Source organism: Balaenoptera musculus, chromosome 3 (assembly GCF_009873245.2).
Source record: "Balaenoptera musculus isolate JJ_BM4_2016_0621 chromosome 3, mBalMus1.pri.v3, whole genome shotgun sequence".
Classification (NCBI taxonomy): domain Eukaryota; kingdom Metazoa; phylum Chordata; class Mammalia; order Artiodactyla; family Balaenopteridae; genus Balaenoptera; species Balaenoptera musculus.
The window spans coordinates 158869352-158889195 of record NC_045787.1 but is presented as its reverse complement, the minus strand read 5'-3'; the positions used below and the strand labels follow the sequence as shown (position 1 = coordinate 158889195).

The window sequence follows — 19844 nt, the reverse complement described above, 5'->3', positions numbered from 1 at the left end:
TCTGGATAAGGCATTTTCAGCCACTTTTGTTTTGACAAAGTGGCCTGCTTTTGGCCTAATTGTCTTTGCTCTTCTTGACCCAATTATGAGCTTTTGCTAAACTGGTTTTAATCCAAAATGTCTTTTTTTTTTTTTTTTTACTCTATTGTTTGTTTGTGGCAAACTGGTTTTGATCAAGCTTAGCTGTCTGCCAAATGCTTATTTTGGCTAACTTTGCTTCTGATTGACTTGTTTTTGACAAATTCTTCTGGATCAAAATACAGTTGACCCTTGAACAATGCAAGGGTTAGGGACGCCAACCCTCCGTGCAGTGGAAAATCCATATGTGATTTTATAATCGGCCGTCCAGATCCACAATTCTGCATCCATGGATTCAACCAACCAGGGATTGTGTAGTCCTGTAGTAGTATTTATTGAAAAAAATCCACATATAAGTAGACCCGCACAGTTCAAACCCATGTTGTTCAAGGGTCAACTGTATTTGTAAACAGTTTTCCTGCTCCTGGAGGGAGGGTGGGGTGCAACTTGTCCATCAGGATATGGGGGTGGGGTGGAAGGCCCCCCAGTTGATGGAGTAGAGATTAGGAGGTAGATTCACGCTTAGACTAGAGGACTGGATTTCTCTGAAAAGGGCATGGGGAAAAGGGAGCTATTCCTTAAGGAGAAAAATGGTCATCCAGTTTTGGGGGAGGTAGCTTGTCTCTTTCCCCTGGGGGGAAATTGGAGGAAGATGTGTGTGTGTGTTGGGGGGGCGTTGGGAGCTGAGGTCTCCAGAGTGATATCTGTCTGGGGGGTCTCTGCCCAGCTGCTCTGTCTGAGACCCTCTTCCCTCCCTGCCCACCAGCCTCTGAGTGACATTGGGGCTGGAGGAGGGCACCAGGCAGAGGAGGAAGGTGGGGAGACAAAAAGAGGAAGGGAATCACAGGAGAGGAGATGAGGTTATACATGGGGAGCAAGGGGGTGGGGGGCTCACAGTGCCCAGCTGGAGACAGGCAGGTTTCCCGTCTATATGCCCACTCCTCCCAGCTGAATCCTCCCACCCAGACTGGCGTTACCCACTCCCCACCAGACAGAGCAGGACCCTCAAACAGATGTTAGTGATCAGGGGGCAGGAGGGCACAAGAGGGGTCGTGCCAGTCCTCTGGCCCCAGTGTGCCAGCCACAGGCTCCCCATTTCCCTGAGCAATGGGGCAGGGGCTTCAGGGTCGCCGAGGCGCCCACCTCCCCATGGCCTCCCAGAACATCAAGCTGAGTACTTACTCTGCTGCTCACCCCAGCCAAAATAATTCCAGTTGCCTACAAAGAGAAGGGGCAGAGACAATAAAAGGGAGAAGGCAGAGGGGGAGGCATGGGGAGGGGGGCTCCCGCATCCTCCCCATCTCCTTCTCCCAACCCAGGACCCCATCCCCTTCTGCCCTGTGTATCTTCCCCGAGTATCACTTTAACCACTGACTTTTGTTATACCTTCACTCACCACCCTGGGAGGAAGGCAGGATACCCCCATTTTTTGACAAGACCACGGGCTCAGCCAGGACGTAATAAAGAGGGCATTTGGACCCAGGGTTTTCCAACTCTGAAGTTTGGGGTCAGCACTCCTCATTCCTTCCCTCCCCCATCCCCCAGATAATGAAAGAAACACTGAACTGGAAATCCTCAACTTTGAAACACCCCTGTTGGGTGGGGTTTTATTTTTAATCATTCTTATCCTTTTATAGGTGAAGAGGGCTCAGAGAGGTAGAGTGAAAAGCCTAAAGTCACACAGCCTGAGCATCAGGACCAGGGAGAGAACTACATCTTCATCACCTCATCCCCAGCATCTGGCATCTCAGAAAAACCACTTGGACCAGAATTCTGACTCCTCTGACACTTGGCTGCCTCCTTCGTGAAATGGGGATGGTAAAACAGTCCCAAGAGAACTCGGAGGTAAACGCTGGATGGTAGGTCTTCATTCTCAAATTGAACCCACTTCTTGCTTCAGGTCACCTGCCCGGGTGCTGTTTGTCATCAGCTCCTGCCCCCGCCGTGCCTGGCTCTGCCCCCACCAAAATCCTTCAGTGACCCCATTCACCAGAGAGGGGGTTTGTAATTTCTTCAGGGCAGTGATGACCCCTCCCCAGGCAGGGAAGTTAAGGGACTTTCTCCATATCACACCCCAAGTTAGTATAGGAATGAGGTCTCCCAACTGCAGTTCCCCCAGCCCCTCCCTCCACCAGGCTCCATCATCACATATCCTGGGCATATGGGGGAGGGGGAGGTGGACGACGGATACAGGGGAGACTGTGAGAGGGGAGGAAAGGAGGATGCGGAAGCAGATGGAAAAGGAGAAAGAGGTTGAAGTGTGGGGTAGGGGCCAAGTGTCATGGGTGGGGGTTTTGTCCTGAGACTATATGATTTTCACTTCCTCCTCACTTCAGAGGACTTGGAGGGCACTTTTAGGAGAAAGTCATCTAGACCCGTGGAGACCTGCTCTGGGGGGCATCTGAGTGTCCACAGGAGGATAGACACTCCTGAAAATTTCTGCCTTGGTGGAGGGACAATATACAGAGAAACATGGTGATCATCATCATAATTAATAGATGTAGCACACTGGAGAGAGAAGCAAACTTGTAAGTCCCTCCGACCTGGGTTCAAACCCTGGCTCTGTCTCCTGCCAGGTGTGGGACCTTGGCAAGTCACTTCTCCTCTTGGGCCTCAGTTTCTTTATCTAAGTAAATGGGCGCCTATTATACATGTGTTGGCAGAATTGTCTGCACCATCTGAGTGTGGGCTGCTTGGGGGTGGTCTGTGTTGGCCTCATGGAAGTTTGATGAATGAGTTATAAGTCCTCATCCAGGATCTAATGAATGGAACTGAAGAGTCTGCAAATTGTTTTTCAAGCCTCCAGATGTTCTGGGCCCTTCCAAAAACCATCAGAATGCGGGGGGCTGTCAGGTGCCCCTGTTTCAAAGCGAGGGACTCTAAGGATCAGAGAGGGACCCTGACATGCCTGCGGCCACACAGTACAGCAGGACTCAAACCCAAGTGCCACATCCCTTTTTCTTTCCACTGCACTGTGAGGGGATACTGTGTGCTCTTAGGACGCATATCTCTGGAGACGAGTGACCCGTTCATTACACAGGACAGTCATGGGGTAGAGGAGGGAGGAGGCCTTCAGTTGAAGCCCAGGAAGGAATTGAGAAGTACTTACAACACTGGTTGCTGGGGACAGGAAGAGGCTTGTCTTGTTCATCCTGGAATGAATACTGAGGGGGAGGGAAGGAGAGAGGGTTTGTCTCAGGGGGGTGCCAGAAGCCAGGGGATCAAGATGGTCCTCTGTTCTGTTCTATCCTGACTTCCCCCGCCTCCTAAATCCTCTCCTTCTGGAGGAGAAGCATACAGATGTCCACAGAGAAAGAAAGAGGGAGAGAGAGAGACACAAACAGAGACCATGAGAAACAGATATAGAAAAAAGAAAAAGAGACACAGACGAGGGAAAGAAACAGAGGAAAGAGAGAGAAAACACCAACGCGGGGAGCTGAAGAGCGGTGATGAGAACTCAGGTTGGACCAAAATTGCTAACATGTGAGCGTTGCCCCTTTGCCCTCCACCTCCCGCTAAAGGGTGTTCTAGCCTTGCCTGCTATTTCTTCCCTGCCCTCACCTTCTGAAGATTGTCTTCTGGGCCACATTGGGTCTTTGAACTGTGAAAATATAGAGTGTAGAAGAAGGGGGATGGCATGGAAGAACAGAGGTACAGAGGCTAGGGCTGGGGCTGGGGGAGGAGAACTTTTAAGAAAGCCTGGGGCTTCCCTGGTGGTGCAGTGGTTAAGAATCCGCCTGCCAATGCAGGGGACATGGGTTCGTGCCCCGGTCTGGGAGGATCCCACATGCCACGGAGCAACTAGGCCCGTGAGCCACAACTACTGAGCCTGTGCGTCTGGAGCCTGTGCTCTGCAATGGGAGGGGCCGCCGCAGTGAGAGGCCCGTGCACCGCGAAGAGGAGTGGCCCCCGCTCGCCGCAACTGGAGAAAGCCCTCGCACAGAAACGAAGACCCAACATAGCCAAAATAAATAAATAAATAAATAAATTTATAAAAAGAAGAAAGCCTGAAAGTGTGACTCAAGGAGTTGAGGGGTGAGGGGCAGAAAGGGGGTGTATCTCCTTGACGGTATTTGGTATATACACAACTCGACTCGATTGAAATTGTCATGTCATTGGTGGACCGTATGTTCCTTGATGCCATCATTGGTTCGAGACTGGACCACATGGGTCACTGATTTAGTCAGGTTACAAAGAGTTAGAGACACAGACACAGGGAAAGACAAGTGGAAAGAGAAACAGAGACAGAGAGTGGAAGACAGGGAGAGACACGGAGAGAGAGCGGGAGAGAGAGAGAGAGAGAGAGGGAGAAAAGAGCCCCCATGCCAACGCTCACCTCATCCTGGTCCCGCATGGCATTCAGCTGCTCCAGCTTCTTGGCCCAGTAGCGTGCCTCCTCCTCAGGGATGTCTGGAAGCAGAGACCTGGCCATGAACCTGGAAGCCCCTCCCTGCCCCTCAGCCTCCAGCCAGGGCATCCTGCAGGCCTATGGGGCTGGTCTCCAGTGGGTGGGGGAGAGGAAAGGAGGACAGGAAAGGAGGACCCCTGACAACCCCCCTCCACCACACACCCAGAACTGCCTTGGGAATGGGTGGAGGATGGGAGAGGAGCTGCATCCTAGCATTACCAGGACGGGGACATCATGGGTTCTTGGAAGGATGATGTGGGAGAACTGAGCTGCTTCCAGGAAAGGTAAAGAGGCCTCTCTGTGTCTCTGCCTTTGTTGATCTCTACATGTCTCTCTCTTTCTCTCTCTCTCCACTTCTCTGTCTCTGTCTTTCTGCCTTTGTCTGTCTCTTCTCCATATCCAGCTCACTTCTGCAGCTTAAGACCTCACCAAGGACCAGCTAAACAGCTCAGACCTGAGCCCCATACGTTGAAAAGCACTTGCAGCCCACTGGTGACCTGCAGGAGCTGGAGTGTACTCTGCGTGCGGCAGGCATACATCTCTGCTGACTTGCTGTAGCCCAGGAGACTCTCCTCTTGGGAGGGGGAACCTCATCCTCAGAATAAAGTGTTGTCTGGACCCACCTAGACCTGATCATTCTCCTGGGGCTGGGTGAGGGTCCCACCCCACCCAACCCCCCGCCACACTCACCTAAGGGCAGTTCAAAGCGGGTGTCAAGGAGGATGCGGTGGAAGGTGGGGTCCTTAGTGCCGCAGATCTCACTGTCCGCCATGATGACCTGAGAGTCCAGGGTCAGCCACTCTCCGGGGCCCTCCTGGGGTGTGGGTGGGGTAACAGGGGTTAGGGTTCCGGGTGAGGCGTGGTGGGTAACGTATCTGCTGCACACCGACCAACAGGCTCCCTATTCTCAAATGAAATGTCTCCCTCACCCCATCTTACCCTTACCCCAAGAGCAAGGGCCATGTCCCCACTTTAGATGAGGAAACCAAGACTCAGAGAAGGAAGGTCTCAATCCAGGGCAACATGGTGGGTCCAGGGAACCCAGAAGCAAGGACCCAGAGAGAGAGACCTGTACGGTCAGGTAGGGGCGGTCCCGGCCTTGCACAGCATTCCTCATCCCTAATGAGGGCTTATGGGGCCCCAACTTCAGATAAAAGACCTGATCCTCCCACCATTCAGGGAGGATACCCCCTGAGTGAATGAACCAGTCCCCCTTGGTTCAGGGAAATGAGCCCTTAAGCAGGTGGGGTCCACTCTGAACCTCAGTTTCTTCATCTCTGAAATGAGAATGATGCTCTGCAGAATCTTCTTTCTGCAGCCCCAGGGAAAGGCTGGCAGTGATGGGGGAGTAGTCCAGGGTCCCTTGCATAGGTCATGGTTGTCCCAGGTGACTAGGCCTTCCTCACACTTGGAGGGTCACTGAGGAAATTTTGGGTCACACACAAGCCTTCCTTTTGGACTCGCCTGGACTATTGCGCCTCTTTCCTCCATCTCCATTTATTCATTAAAAAATAAACCCTACCTGGTGCCTGCTCTAAGCTTGGTCCACATTGGGCAATGCCTGAGAAGCCCACAGTCACAGGAGATAGAGCCTGACACAGACACCCGCAACACTATGAAGTCAGGGCCAGGCCAGAAGGAGGGAGGGGAGGTGAGGCATCCAGGCGGAAATTAGGGAGGGCTTCCTGGAGGAGAGGGCAAGGGAGCTGGGCTTAAGGGTGATGGAAAGGAGGACACCTGAAACCCAGCGAACAGCATATGTGAAAGTTCAGAAGCTATCCCTGGGGCCTGTGAGGAGTGTAGGTTGAGGTGTGGGGGAAATAAGGCTCGCAAAGTGGGTTGGTGTCATCTGGAAGGCCTCCCAAGGGTGATGGGCAGGGAGGGCAGGATTGGATCTTAGGTGCCAAGTGGAGAGGGTGAAATTTAAGGCCAGGAGGTTAGAGAGGAGGCCAAGGTTATTTTCTTTGGGACTGGCGTAAACTCCCTGATGCCCATCTGGGCACAAAGTGCTAGTTGCTTGCAATATCCCTTCTCCTTTCTTCCATAGGGATGCATTTCTACCTGGGCCCAGGGCTATGCAGCTTAAGACTACATTTTCCAGACTCCCTTGCAGGTAGGTGGTGCCACATGACAGTTCTGGCCAATGACAGCCAGCTTCCAGTTTGGGCCCTTAATTAGGAGTGCAAACCCCTTCCCTGTTACCTTTCCCTCCCCTGACTGGGATGCAGATGTAATGGTAATCCTTGAGCAGCCATATTGGGCCATGAGATGGAAGCCACATGAGGAGAAAGGCAGAGTGACAAGATGGAAGGAGTTTAAACCCTGGTGACTGGAGCTGTCACTGCAGCCCTGGATGTCTACATGAACATTGTCAGGGGATGGAGATAGATGTCCATCTTGTTTAGACCACTGGCCTCTGGGCCCCTCCCAGGCACTCCTATCCAGCCCTCATCCCACCACTCACTTCGTTGGACTGGCGGATGGTCCGCAGAGGGATCCACACAGTGCCCACCATCGTGTCCCAGATGAGACCCTTGTTCCATACCTCCACCGTCAGCCCCAAATCCAGGCGGTTAATTTCGCTGTGGAGAGAGGTAATGAAGACTCTGAAAAGTCAGTTCACTCACCTTTGGATACAGACCAACTAGAATTCAAACCCAGGCCTGGGTGAGTCCTAGTCAGGAAGGTAACACAGTAGTTCTTGTTTTACAGAGGGGAAACTGAGGCCAAAGGACTAAGTTACATGCTCAGGGTATCACAGCAGAACCAGGATTCCAAGCTGAGAAAGAAGGAATGGGGACAGGTGTCACATGTCTCCTGTAGCCCCAAATCACCTGGCCCTTCCTCTAGCCCTCAGATCCTGAGAATGCTGGTTAAGTGAGGAAGAGGCTCAAACGCCCTCCATGGCTCCCTATTACCCCAAGATAAGGGCATTCGTGGTGACTCCATCCTTCCCAGTGTCATCTCTATCCAATCATATGAAGACACCCTTGAGCATATGAATGATTACACCTCTAAGCACTTTCCCTGCAGGCCCCATCCTGGAAATATGCAGATTTGGTAGTAAACCTTGGTGAATGTTCAATTCACTGAATCTACCAATTTACCAAAGATTTATCTCAAGGAATGTTCTCCTTGAATATATCTGTTGACCGTGACCTGGTCATTCAGTAACTGGCTTTAGGGGGAGTTGGGGACCACTGTGTCCTGCCCCCTTCACATTTTCCTAGAATTGTAGAGCCAGCTCCTTTCTTCCTTCCCCAGGTGCTCCTCTGCTCCAGAATCCCAACTCTAGATTCCCTCATGGCCTCCACTAGTGACAGTCCCCAGCCAGGCTCTGCTCAGGGATTGAGGGCTGCCTGGGTCCAAATCCCAGCTCTGCCAGGTACAGGTTGTATGACACTGAGCAGGTGGCTTTGCCCCTCTGGTCCTCTGTTTCCTCACCTGTAAAATAAAGATTATGTTAGCACCCTCCCTCCCAGGATTATAAGCAAAATTGATTTAATCAAAGCCTTAGAAGAAGGCATGGCACATGTTGGCCATCATCAGAGTAGGTGGGATGTAATAGGAGGCCCCGAGTAGCTCCAGGTTGAGGGGAGGGTCCAGGTCATGAATTCATTCAGTTATTAGACAAATATTTATCGAGCACCTATTGTGTGCCAGGCTCTGTGCTTGGCATGGAGATCACAGTGGGAACAGAGACCAATAGGGCCTTACCCACGTGGAGCCCATAGTCCAGGGGAAGGGGCCAGAAAGGTGTCAAAAATCACACAAATGAATAGAATAACAATTGGTGGCAAGGCCTGAAATTACTGTTCAATTGCAGCTTGAGGGTGGTGGTCAGGGAAGACTTCCCTGAGGAGGTGACACAGCTGAGACCCAAAGGACAGAAGGAGTCAGCTGGGATGGGGAAAGAGGGGGAAAGAAGAACAAGAGCAAAGGTCCTGGAGCAGGAACAAGCTGGACATGTTGGAGGAACAGTGCAGAGGTGGGTGTATCTGGGGCAGGTGAGGCAGGAGAGATGAAGCAAGATACTGGTGTGAGGTCACAGGGGCCGGGCCTTGGGGGGTTGCAGGGACGAATATGGGTTTTGTTCTTAGGTTGATGAGCCACAAGCCCCAGGCAAGTTTGGAGAGTGACCGGATGTGATTTGCAATTTTAAAAATATCCCCCTTGTTGCCTGGAAGAGAACAGATTGCAGGAGGTGGATGGCAGCAGGAGGCCAGGGTGGAGGCTGGCGGGCAGAGGGGACTTGGCTGGTGGCCTCGGAGACAAAGGGAAGTGATTGGATTCGGGAAGTGCTTTGGAGGCAAAGCTGATGGCTAGACACAGGGCTGAAGGAAGAGCAAAGGGAGTCCCAGACGACACCCGGGTGTCCGGCTGTGCCCTGCAGGACCAGCAAAGTGCCCGGCTGTGCCAGGGGGTGTGGCCATTCAGGTCCAGTCGCTGCAGACTCACAACATGAAATCCTGCTCCCAGCTGGGCTGGCTGCCCCGTACGGCAATGGTCGTGCTCTTGACATTCTGCACCTTCAGGGTCACATATGTGTTGAATTTCTCTGTGGCGGTGAGAACAGAGGTCAGTGCAAGGGCTCAGGGACTCCCCCATGCCCCTTTCCAAGCTCTCGATAACACCCCTATGATCCCCCAGGGGCTGTGAGTTCTTGGGCCCATCCCAGGTCCAACACCCTGAGGTGCTTCTGTGCCTCCACTCCCAGGCCAGGCCCCCAGAGCCCCACCCCCAGCCCCTCAGAGCACAAGGGAGGGGTCTTGGTGCAGGGAGATGTGGAATTTGGGGATACCTAATCCTGATGCTTAGAAATGACTACGTCCAATATCCTTGGACATAGGAAACTTCCTTTGCCTCTCTGAACCTCACTTTTCTCACCTGCAGCCTAATCTAAGTGTCCCCACCCTATCTCTTAGGATCCTGGGAAGCACCATTGGCTCAGGGTGAGCCTCACTCCCACTGGAGTCTTTAGGGGATGGCTGGGAAGACTGCTGGGACCCTAGATCAAGTCTGACACTCTCTGTGACACTCAGCGGACATAGAGCCCAAGTTCCCCGTCACTGGCTCAGACCCCCTCTCCTGTCTCTCCAAGAGATGGACAGACAGACAGACAACACAGGAGAGGACAGGAATAGAGGCCACTTACCTTGGGCACCATCAAACTTGGCTTTTTTGACTGTGGAGAGAGACAGAGAGAGGGAAGGGAGACGGGGAGAGAGTTGGGGAGGAGAGAAAGAGACAGAGAGACACATGAAAATAGAGATATAATGAGAGAGGAGAGAGATATAGAAAGAAAGAGACAGAGAGAAGAGAGGCAAAAAATAGAGAGCAAAAGAGGCCAATAAAGAGACCGAACAGATTTAAAAAACAAAACAAAATAAAACAACAACAACAGCAACAACGACAAAAACAAGATAAAGACAGAGGCAAAATCAGAGACAGAGGCAGAGACAATGAGAGGAAGAGAAATAGGGAGAGGAGGGAGGCAGGGATGAGAGGGAGAGAGAGAGAGAAGCCATCAGACAGATGAGCACAGGCAGACCTGGGTTGGAAGGAAGTTTGGACCTTGGGAGCAGTCCATGTTCCACCCTACTCCCCATCAAACTCCCCTAGAGCTCCCTCCCTCCGGTTGTGACTTCACCAAAATTGAACAAGATTCAAAAGAAGGAGCTGGGCAGGTGGCAGGAGAGGCTCCTTACAGGAAGTCCTCTAGGATTGCTTCAGAAGGAGGAGGGGGGTTGGGGAGGAGGAGGTAGGGGAGAAAGGAGAAAATAATCTCCAATGATTCCCATCCCCCTGTTAGACCAGTGAGACTTCTCCGTGAATTGTCCAGCTCAGCCTGTCCTACTGAATGCTTCCAGGGTTTAGAGTCCCATATTCAAAGGGGACTGGGCAAGGTGGGAAAAAACAACCCAGAGAGCTGACTCCATAGTGCACATAGAGATATCCCAGTCCTGGCCAGTAGGTTGTTAGAGCTTGTCCAGCCCAACTTGCCCGTGAAAGGTGCAACCCAAATATACCTCAGGGTTCCACGTGGTCCAGTCTCTTCATATTTCACATAACCCCACAACCCCAAGTGATTCAAAGCAATTCCACTCTTTACTAGATTTTCTCACAGGACATTAAACTTTCATTTTCATTACCTCTCAAACTCTGCATCTGCCCCCAATGCATTTCTCTACCATTACTCTCTACTCGCACCTGAAACCTGCTCCCAAACTGAGACCTCTCTCTTGATTTCTATATTTCTTCTCCCTTTAACATTTTCAAATGAATATTTTTGTCTGAGTAGGCAATACACCCACATTTTACAAAATCCAGAGCAACTGAAAGATCATACAATGAAGATAGGCTTTTTCTACTCCAGCTCTCACTCTCCCTCCTGGATGCAATCAACAGTACCAATTCCTTGTGGTACTAGAGATGCATCAGCAATCATGTGCATATGTGCATTATTTTATTTCCTACACAAATGGTAGCATTCTACACCCTCTGCAGAACCTTTCTTTTTCTCAGTATGTCTGAAAGAGGGTGTGCTAGTAAGTTGAAGGATAAATTCCTAGAATAAGAATTGCATTTCTATTCTTTCCTCTTTTTTTTGAGAGTCAAGTTCAGCCTTTTTCTGGGCAAGTGTCACAGCCTCCTATCTGGGATCCGGCCTCCCATATGGGGTTCATTTCTCTGTCCTCATCACTTGAATTTCTTCCTCTAAAAAGCACCTGAATGGAGCCAGTGAAGAGAGAATTCTCATCAAGTGTGGGGGAAGTAGAGTGGTTCTAAACACTTGTCAGTAAATACTATTTGTTCCTGTTGCAGACAGACTGTGGGGAGGATGAGGTTGGGGGTGGGGATTGATGCCCAGAAACACTGAGTGAGCTCCCCAGAGTTGCAGAGCAGAAGAGGGAATGAGTGCCTTCCTATGCCAACACCACCACCACCCCAAGACCCAGATTTTAAATGCAAATGGGTTGGGCATTATGCCCACCATACCTGGGCTTGGGTTTGGGAGGTAGAACACAGATAGAGCCCTTGACTGGTCATCGGGAAAGGTGAGCCCTTGTTCAGCATGGAGTCAGGTGGGGCTGGGTTCAGATTATGGTGCTGTGTGACCCTGGGCAAGTGAACCCCCCCCCCTGGGCTTCCATCTCTGTCTCCCTCTTTCTCTTTCCCCCACATCCAAAATCAGTCATCGAGTCCTGTCTTCCCCACCTTCCCACTCAAGGCACGTGACTGCACATGCAAGAGTCCCTCTCTTGCGGGAGAGGGTCCCTACCCTTGTCCCACATGCCCCCTCTCATAGCCTCAGCCCCACCCAGACCACAGAGAGCTCAGCCACCCAGCCCCTCATCTCTGGGACTGAGTGAGGCTCAGGGGCACTTAGGACTGTGTCCAGCAGTAGCTCCAGGCCTCCCTCCTGGGGGACCTCCAGCTTGCAAACCTGATGACTCTGTGAAGGGGGAGGAGGGTGCAGGGGGAGGGCGGGGAGGGAGAATGATGGGAGAGACACAGAGGCTCAGAAAGGCACATACACGGAGGGACCAACATGAGGAGAGAAAGGAAAAGGAGGGAGGAAGAAGTGAGGGGAGATAAGACATGATAGTCAGAGACACAGAGAGACACACAGATTTTCATTAGGGAGGGCAGGCAGGGAAGATGTTGCAGAGAGGAGAGGCAGGATTGGGAGAGAAAAGCTGGGGGTGGGAACCAGAGGGGAGGTAGGTGCCAGGCCCTGGGAGATCTGAGGGACTCACTGGGGTATAACCGAACCTGTGCCCCACTCTGCAACTCCCTCTCTGTGTCCCTTTTTTACAGACCAGGGGCAGAGCTCAGAGGGGAAGCCAGTTGTCCAAGGTCTGTCCTCCATCCTCTCCTCTAGGGAGGCAGTCTCTCCCTGTCTCCTTCCTTCCGATTCTGTTTCTCTCCAGCCCTGTCATCCCCTTGTCACGTCTTTCTGTCTTTCTTCTTCCCTTCCTCCCTCTGTCTCTGTCTTTCTTGTTCCCACTCCCTTATCTCTCCCCCTTTCCTCCTCCCTAAGTCTCTCTGGGCCAGAGGGTAATGGGCTCAGTTGGGGTCCACAAGCAGTGGGAGATTGCCGGAGAGCTCTGGCTCTAACAGTAAGCCCCCGGGCCCCTTCAGAAAGTTCAGGGTGAGGACATCAATATATGTTCATCACTGGGGACTCAGAGGGAGGAGGGGCAGACTCAGGGTGGGAGACGGGGCTCAGAGAAGAATGGGGAGTCAGGGAAGGAGCCTCAGAGTAGGAAGCTCATGGCGGGGAATAGGGTGTGGGATAAGGAGGAGGAGGGTAGGGGACTAAGGGAAGGGGGCTCGGAGAGCTGGAGGAGGCTCAGGACGGGGGAGGGGACTCAGGAAGGGAGAGGGGAACGGAAGGGTGGGTGGCCTCAGGGAAGGGGCTCAGGGGATAAGAGGGCTTGGAGGTAGGGGCTCGGGGCGGTGGGGGTCGGATGGGGCTCAGAGAAAGAGCCGAGTCTCTCTCTGCCTCTCTCTTCCCCATCAGCAAGCGGAACCCGAGTCATTGTCGCCTTCACCACCGTCATCGTCATCACATCTCCGCCCCGCTGCCTTCCCCCTGCCCGTTGCCTTCCTCTTGCCTGCGGTATCGGGGTCACCAGGGCGGAAGCGCCGCCCCTCCTTCACGAGCTCCTGGTCACAAGCACGAAGCTATTTATAACGTGGGCGCGGAGGGCTTGAGCGACGCGACCGCGGGGAGTGCTGAGTGGGGGAGGTGCCCACTGACGGGCGGGCAGGAGATACCGCGTCACGCCAGGTCAGCAGACCGCGCGGCCTCCCCGGTCCCCGCCCACCCCCCGCCCCCATCAGCGCTGACTGATTAATGTGGTTGCACAGGCGGTTGTGGCCCAGGGCAGAATCGGTGGAAGTGGGAGCAGGAGCTCATTGGCGCTGCCAGGCTCTGGGCTTCAGTTTCTGTATCTGGGAAATGGGGCAAGGCAAGCCTAGTTGGTCTCACTTTCTTCTCCCCTTCCTCTTCCCTTCTTCTTCCTTCCTCTTCCTCCCTCTCCCCTTTCTTCTTCATTATTATTAGCATCAGCATTATCATACTGTTATTACTACTATTATTATCATTACCATTACTAGTATCATTACTATTTTTATGATTTGGTTGAGTTCGAAGTGTGCCCCTGGCCTGGACGACCCTGGATTCTAATTGAGGTAGACTCCAGTCCTTGGGGCATCTGGCCCATAACCTGCCAGCCCTGGGAGTGGGAGTGGGGGAATAGAGAACTCCAGCCATCAGGGGAAGCGGCTGAAAGCCCACCCACAGGACATGCTTATCAGGTGTCAGAAGACACTACAAGTGGTGGAAGGAAAGCATAGAGAATTCAGAAATAGATTCTAGGATGTTTGGTATTTAATATGTGATGTCGATAGCAGACAAGGGCTTTGGGATAAGGACACTGGTCTCTCTGGCTTTGCATCTGGGAGAGGATAAATGAGGACTCTCATCCTCCATGGACAGAAATAAGCCAGAGCCAGACTGAAGCCTTAGATGTAAAACACACCAAGAAACTTGACAGATATTCTGTCTGTGTTGTTTACCAGGTACCACTTAGAACTAGACCTGGCATATAGTACGTGCCCATTAAATAGTGTTCACTGAAGGAATGACGTCATTGCCTCCTCCAGCAGCCCTACGCTAAGACCTGGTCCCGCGGAGCGGACGCTGTCCAATGTGCTGAACTCAGCGTCTCCTCCCTGAACTGTCCACGGTGCTGAACTTTTCATCCCTGCCCACTTACCTCCAAAGAATTGGCACCTCTTTTGCCCCCTATGTATTACTGAGCCCTCCTCAGGCCTGAGAACGCCGTGAGCTCTCAGGAAATGTCCTACACTCACGGACCTCTTTCCAGAAAGCTTTTAGTCCCCATTAATAAAAACACCATCACAGATTTTTCCTGTCTTTGGTTCACACTTATTGACCCTTTCCACAAGCCAGGCATCATGCCAAGTTCTCTGCGTGCCTCATATGACTGGAGAGTTCCAGCAAACCTAGGCAGCGGGCACTGTTAGTGTGCCCATTCTACAGATGGACACACTGAGGAATGAAGAAGATATGGGACTTTCCCGGAAGTAGTGGATTTAGGGATTCAAACCCAGGCCTCCTGGACTCAGGATGTCCTGGTTCACACCTCACAGAGGAAGTTCATTGTGTGTGAGAGGCAAGTGAGGTGCAAGATAGGGAGGTGGCTAAGACTGCAGCCCTGAAGATGAATCAGAGCCAACACCGGAGGCATCCTATGAGGTTGTTGAGAGCAAAGATCAGATGCAGGCCCCCCTGGCTGTGTGGTATCAGAAACAGGGCAGTAAGAGACAGAGGGATTTGTGAAGGCTTCCTGGGAGAGGGGCAGAGGAAAAGCCATGATGAATGGGGAGATCGTGATATGTCTGTTTGCTTAGTGGATGAAGGAAAAAGGTGATCCCAGGACAGATTCTCACCCCATGGTAGGGACTTAGGTGTCTCCAGGTTCTGGGGGCTGAGGGGAGGCTCGACCTTCACTTCTCACTCCCAGTAGGCTGTGGAGTCAGGCAGCTACACCTCTGGCTCTGTGGCACCAGGTGAGTTGTTGAACTTCCCAGAGCCTCGGTTTTCCTCATCTCTAAAATGGGTTGCTCTGAGGATTAAAGAGGGCAATGGGCATAAAAGTCCTCAACGGTGTGCCTATAGAATGCTGGATAGATGGGGCTTGTTGTAGATATTATTATTAGTTGTGCGGTAAACTCACTCTCAAACGCATTTGCTAATTTATATGCAATATTCAGTCATCAAATATTTATGGAACATTTTAAACATTGAGTGGCCTGGCAAAATGTCGTGATGCACATAGGAAAGTCTAGAACCAAATCCCTGCCACCACGCTTTTGCGCGTGCTGTGCCCTCCACTTAGAGCATGGTCTCCCTTCTGCTCTGTTCCCCCTCATCTTCTGAGACTCAGGCAAATGGTGATGATGGGAACAGGGTAGGCTTCCCAGAGGAAAAGAGCCATAGAAATGCTCCTCCCCATCTTCCACAGCCTTTCCCCATCTCTCCCACTCTGACCCCACCAGCATGAGGCCAGGAGTAAGGCTGGGTCCCCAGAGCCAGGAACAGTGCCTGACATATAGTGGGTGCTCAATGCTTGCTGAGTAAATATATGAATGAATTCACAAAGGAACAAGGTGGCACTTGCTTTTAGCAGCCTCAGAATTCTGCCAAGACTTAGCAAGTGGATTAAGGTGGGGGGGCAATGGGGCTCCACATAGATAAAGAAATGAGAGGGGGCAGAGGCAAGGTCTGTACAGGGTGGTCTCCCATGTGTTAGTGCAGGATATGCACACAAGAACTTGCATTTGTGTGTTCTTGAATGTGTATTTGCTCGTGTTACCAGGGCAGGCAAGTGAGTGTATATGGGTGTATGTGTGCATGTGTAGAGGGACATGTACTCATGTGCACCATCTGAGTGCAAGTGACGGTCTGCACGTATGTGCTGGGGAGTGGGGTGTGACTGTATGTGGGACAGGCCGGTTTGTGTGAGTTTAGGTACGTGCAGGTTTTTGAGTGATATGTTAGGTAGAAACACATGTTGGGGTGTGTGATATGCAGTTGTATAGCCTGTGTATTTTTGTTTACTTGCATACATGTACACACTCATGTGTGCATCATTATTCACCTATTCAAAGTGACTGCTTTGAGTGTCCAGGCAAGTGTTATCATGTGTGTACATATATGGCCTTGGCATTTGATCATGTGTACACATGTGTTTCTTGGGATTTGGGGCCCTAACAGGTATCTATCTATCTATCTATATATATATGTACATGCCTGAGGGGTAAGGCATGGGTAGATCTTTAGGCGACATGGCTATTGTGAACATTAATCATACATATCCATGTGTGTGCATGTGTGCAGACACACATGCCTGTATTGTGGGAACAATGCCTATGGCGTAGAGTGACTGTGTCCAGTATATATGTATGTGTGTGTGTTCAAATGGGCATGTGAACCTGTACATGTGTCCATGAATGTGCAGTCACAGGCACGTGGTCTTCATAGAGACTTGGTGAATTCTGAGCATTTCTGTCCACACAAGGCAAGTCTGGGTTTGAACGTACCAGTCCAAGTGTATGCAGATGTGGGCAATCATGGGTGGGCCCCTGGTTCGGGGGCAGGTTATTTCCTCAACTCTGAGGATGAACTCAGATCCAAGAAAAGCCCTCTCAGCCTAGTTGCCTTGCTCCCTCTTCCTTCCCCCTCAGCCCTCAAGGTCTCCCACTCTGGGCATCTCCCCCACCCTTCTCAGCACTTCCCTCTCCCCACTTCTCCCAGTCTCCCCCCACCCAGCCTCTCCCAGCATCCACTGCTCCCTTTACACCTCAGGGCTCTACCTCCCACCTCATCCCAAGCCTTGCTCCTCCCAGCGACGCCCCTCTACTCAGCTGCTGACTCCTTATAAGTTCCACAAAATCCCTATAAGGAGTTCCACAGAATCATCCAACACTATTATTCCCCTAGGCCTCCGATTTAGGAAGCCTCACCCCTCTTACTGCCTGCGCTTCACACCACCCCTGCAGCCAAGACTCCAGTGTGCATCAGAGTTAAGGGTGAGATTCTAGAGAAGCCCAGCTCCGAAGACGGGGGTGAGGGGCAGAGGAGAGCAAGCTTGGAGGAGTCAGCCAGCAACCCACATACCCCCTCCTCCAGTGCTATCCCCTCCCAAGTGTTAGGCAGCTCAGAGGATGGGGAGGGGCCAGGAGGGGGTTTGGACGTTCACCTCCCCCTCCCCTTGGGCCTAGTCTGTGAGGGGTTCATGGGGGTCCACTCCACCTCCCGACTCCCCTAGTTCCCTAGGCTAGGGGCTGAATGAGTTGACTTTTGATCTTACTGGCCCTTCTCCCACCATCAGCCCCGACCGTTGGGAACGAGCTCAAGGAAAGGAGGCCCCTGTCCCTTTAAGAACACCCCCGTCCACGCCGGCCCAGCCCCGCGCGAGCAGCACACGGGAAGCCACCGCGGCGGGGAGCGGGCGGGCGGGGCTGGGTTTGTGAATGGAGAGGCACAGGAGGAGGGGGGAGGGGGGAGGGGCAGTGGGGGAGGTTCCCGGCTCCTGGGCCTGCCCACCCGGGTCCAGGAGGAGGCTGGGGTCCATATCTCTCTCCCTCTCTCTCTCTCTTTCTCTCTCCCTCCCCCAATTTCTCTTTCTCTTTCTCTTTCACACACACACACACACACACACACACACACACACACACACACACAGCACACTCCCGGCTGCCTAAGGTCTCCCTAAGCCTGCCATCTCAGGCTTGGCGGATACACCCCTTCTCCCACCCCAGCCTTCTTGAAGGGAGTAGAGGCGAAGGGGGTGGACCCCAACCCTTAAAATCCAAGGTTGAGACGTCTATTAGCCTTGAGCCCTGTTTCACCACCACCCCTACCGCCAAGGTCCCCTGCTGAGAACTCAGAATTGCCCCAGACGCCTTGGTCCAGGTGGGCTGGCTTCTCCCCCACCCTGCCTCCGGGGTGAGGGGGGCGCAGTGATGCCCCTCCCGAGTCTCTTTCCCTCCACCCACCCCAACGCAGAGCGTGGGCCTGGGCGTGGGCCTCGATGCAGATGGCGTTCCGGCCCCAAAATAGCTCCACCCCACCTCTCCTTTCCTCCCTCCAGCGCAAAGTGGGTGAGGTGAGGATGGGTCGTGAGGGGTGCAGGTGGTACTGCACTTCCAAAGGGTCGGCTCCCTGCGGAGAAGGCCGGATTTGCGTGCGGAGGGGCCAGAGAGGGCGGGGAGGGGGAGGCCCTCGGGCGACCGCCCCAGCCTCCACTAGAGACGGCAAAGAGGTAACCGGAAAAGTGCCCCCAGACCCCCCAGTCACAGCCCTCTCATAATGCTGGAAGGGGTCTCCCCCACCCCAGTCCTCTCCACTCCCAGGGTGAGGGATACCTAGAGCTCATGGTAGTCCTAATGGCCAAGCCCCTCTACCCAAATCTTGCACGCTCAGGGCTTGGCGACCGCTCCCCCTGCACCCCTCTCCGAATTCCGAGCCCTGCCCACAGCCCAGCCCACAGCACAAGACTCCTTCCAAGTACCCTGCAAGATTCATTCGAACTACCCAGCCCGGCTCCTTCCACACGAACCCGCTAATAACCTGTTCTACACAGACGACCCAGTCTAGACCGTTTCCAGATGGAGCCCCAGACCCCTGCCCGCGTCCACACGGGCCTCCGCGTTCAGCCGTGTCCACACGACCCCGGTAGCGGCAACCAGGACCCCCTGAGAGCCCAGCTGCATCTACACTGATCACCCTCTCAGGCGCCCTGACGCGTCTACAAGGGCTACCCCCTGAAAACCCAGCCGCGTGTACTCGGGTCACCCCCTCAGGAGCCCAGCCGCATCCACACGGACCCCGAGCCCAGCCCTGGTCCACATCGGTTCCCCGCCCTGCAACCTCGCCTCCTACCTCCAACGCAAAGTAGAGACATGTCTCCAGAGTCGCCGGCGGGCCGGCTCTGTCAGGTCGGGCTTAGCTGCCGCTGGGTTGGGGCATGGCGGGGGCTGCAGCCCGCGCTCCGCTCACGCCGGGGCCCGGCCTCCGCCGCCTGCCATCTTGGTTCAGCACCGGGGGCGCGGACAGCTCCTGACGTGGTGCTGATGCGGGGCTGGCGGGCGGAGCCTGATGGGGCGCGGGTGCTGCAAGCTCGGGGGTGGGGGTGGGGTTTAAAGGGCCGGAGCGGGGTGGGAGCTGAGGGCGGCCATCACGCAGGTTCCCTTCTGGTTCTGCGTGTTTTCGTCTCTCCTTTAGCTCTCAATCTTGAGTCGTTTGCTGTCTCTCTGCTCTCCCTGAGTATCTCTATTCCTCTGTCTCTATGTCTCGTTCTCTTTGCCTCTGTTTCTCTGTCTCTCTATTCCCCTGACTCTTTGTCTCGCCGTGTCTCTCGGTCATGTGTCTCCCTCTGAGCCTCTCTCTGTTCGATCTCTCTGTGTCTCTGCCACGTCCTGTTTAGGTCTCTCTCTGTGTCCCTGTTTCTCTCAGCCTGTGGATCTTGGCACACACTCGGACTGGATTCCACCCTTCACGCCTTTGTGTAACTGGCAAACTGCTATTCATCCATCAATGCCCAGTTTGAATATACTCTTCTCCAGAAAGCCTTACCTAATTCCCCCAAACTGAGCCCTTACTCCACATTTCTAGACTCCCCCAGACCCCGACTCTTCCTCTGGTTGGACCCTGACCCCAACACAGCTCTGCTCACCACCCCTCCCCACACATCTAACCAGACAGTTCCGTGTGAGCCGGTGCCCTAACACACCTAATACACAAACCTGGTCATTGTGT

The 19844-nt window shown here is 53.2% G+C and overlaps 1 protein-coding gene across 7 annotated transcripts in view; it reads right to left on the bottom strand.

Moving 5' to 3' along the window:
* The window catches only part of UNC13A (unc-13 homolog A), a 66604-nt gene extending 47504 nt beyond the window's left edge, over positions 1-19100 (bottom strand). For 5 of the 7 annotated variants that reach the window (XM_036848803.1, XM_036848806.1, XM_036848807.1 and 2 more), the window contains exons 1-8: positions 18969-19100; positions 9642-9671; positions 8945-9044; positions 6951-7068; positions 5177-5300; positions 4415-4488; positions 3188-3242; positions 1261-1296 (exon numbers count right to left, since the gene is read on the bottom strand). In XM_036848803.1, coding sequence (XP_036704698.1) covers positions 1261-1296; positions 3188-3242; positions 4415-4488; positions 5177-5300; positions 6951-7068; positions 8945-9044; positions 9642-9671; positions 18969-18990 — 559 coding nt within the window. In that variant the 5' untranslated portion in view covers positions 18991-19100. Of the gene's footprint in view, positions 1-1260; positions 1297-3187; positions 3243-4414; positions 4489-5176; positions 5301-6950; positions 7069-8944; positions 9045-9641; positions 9672-11485; positions 11738-18968 lie in introns of those variants that run through there. The other 2 variants (XM_036848808.1, XM_036848805.1) reach the window with 2 other exon arrangements.
* Positions 19101-19844: the final 744 nt, after the last annotated feature.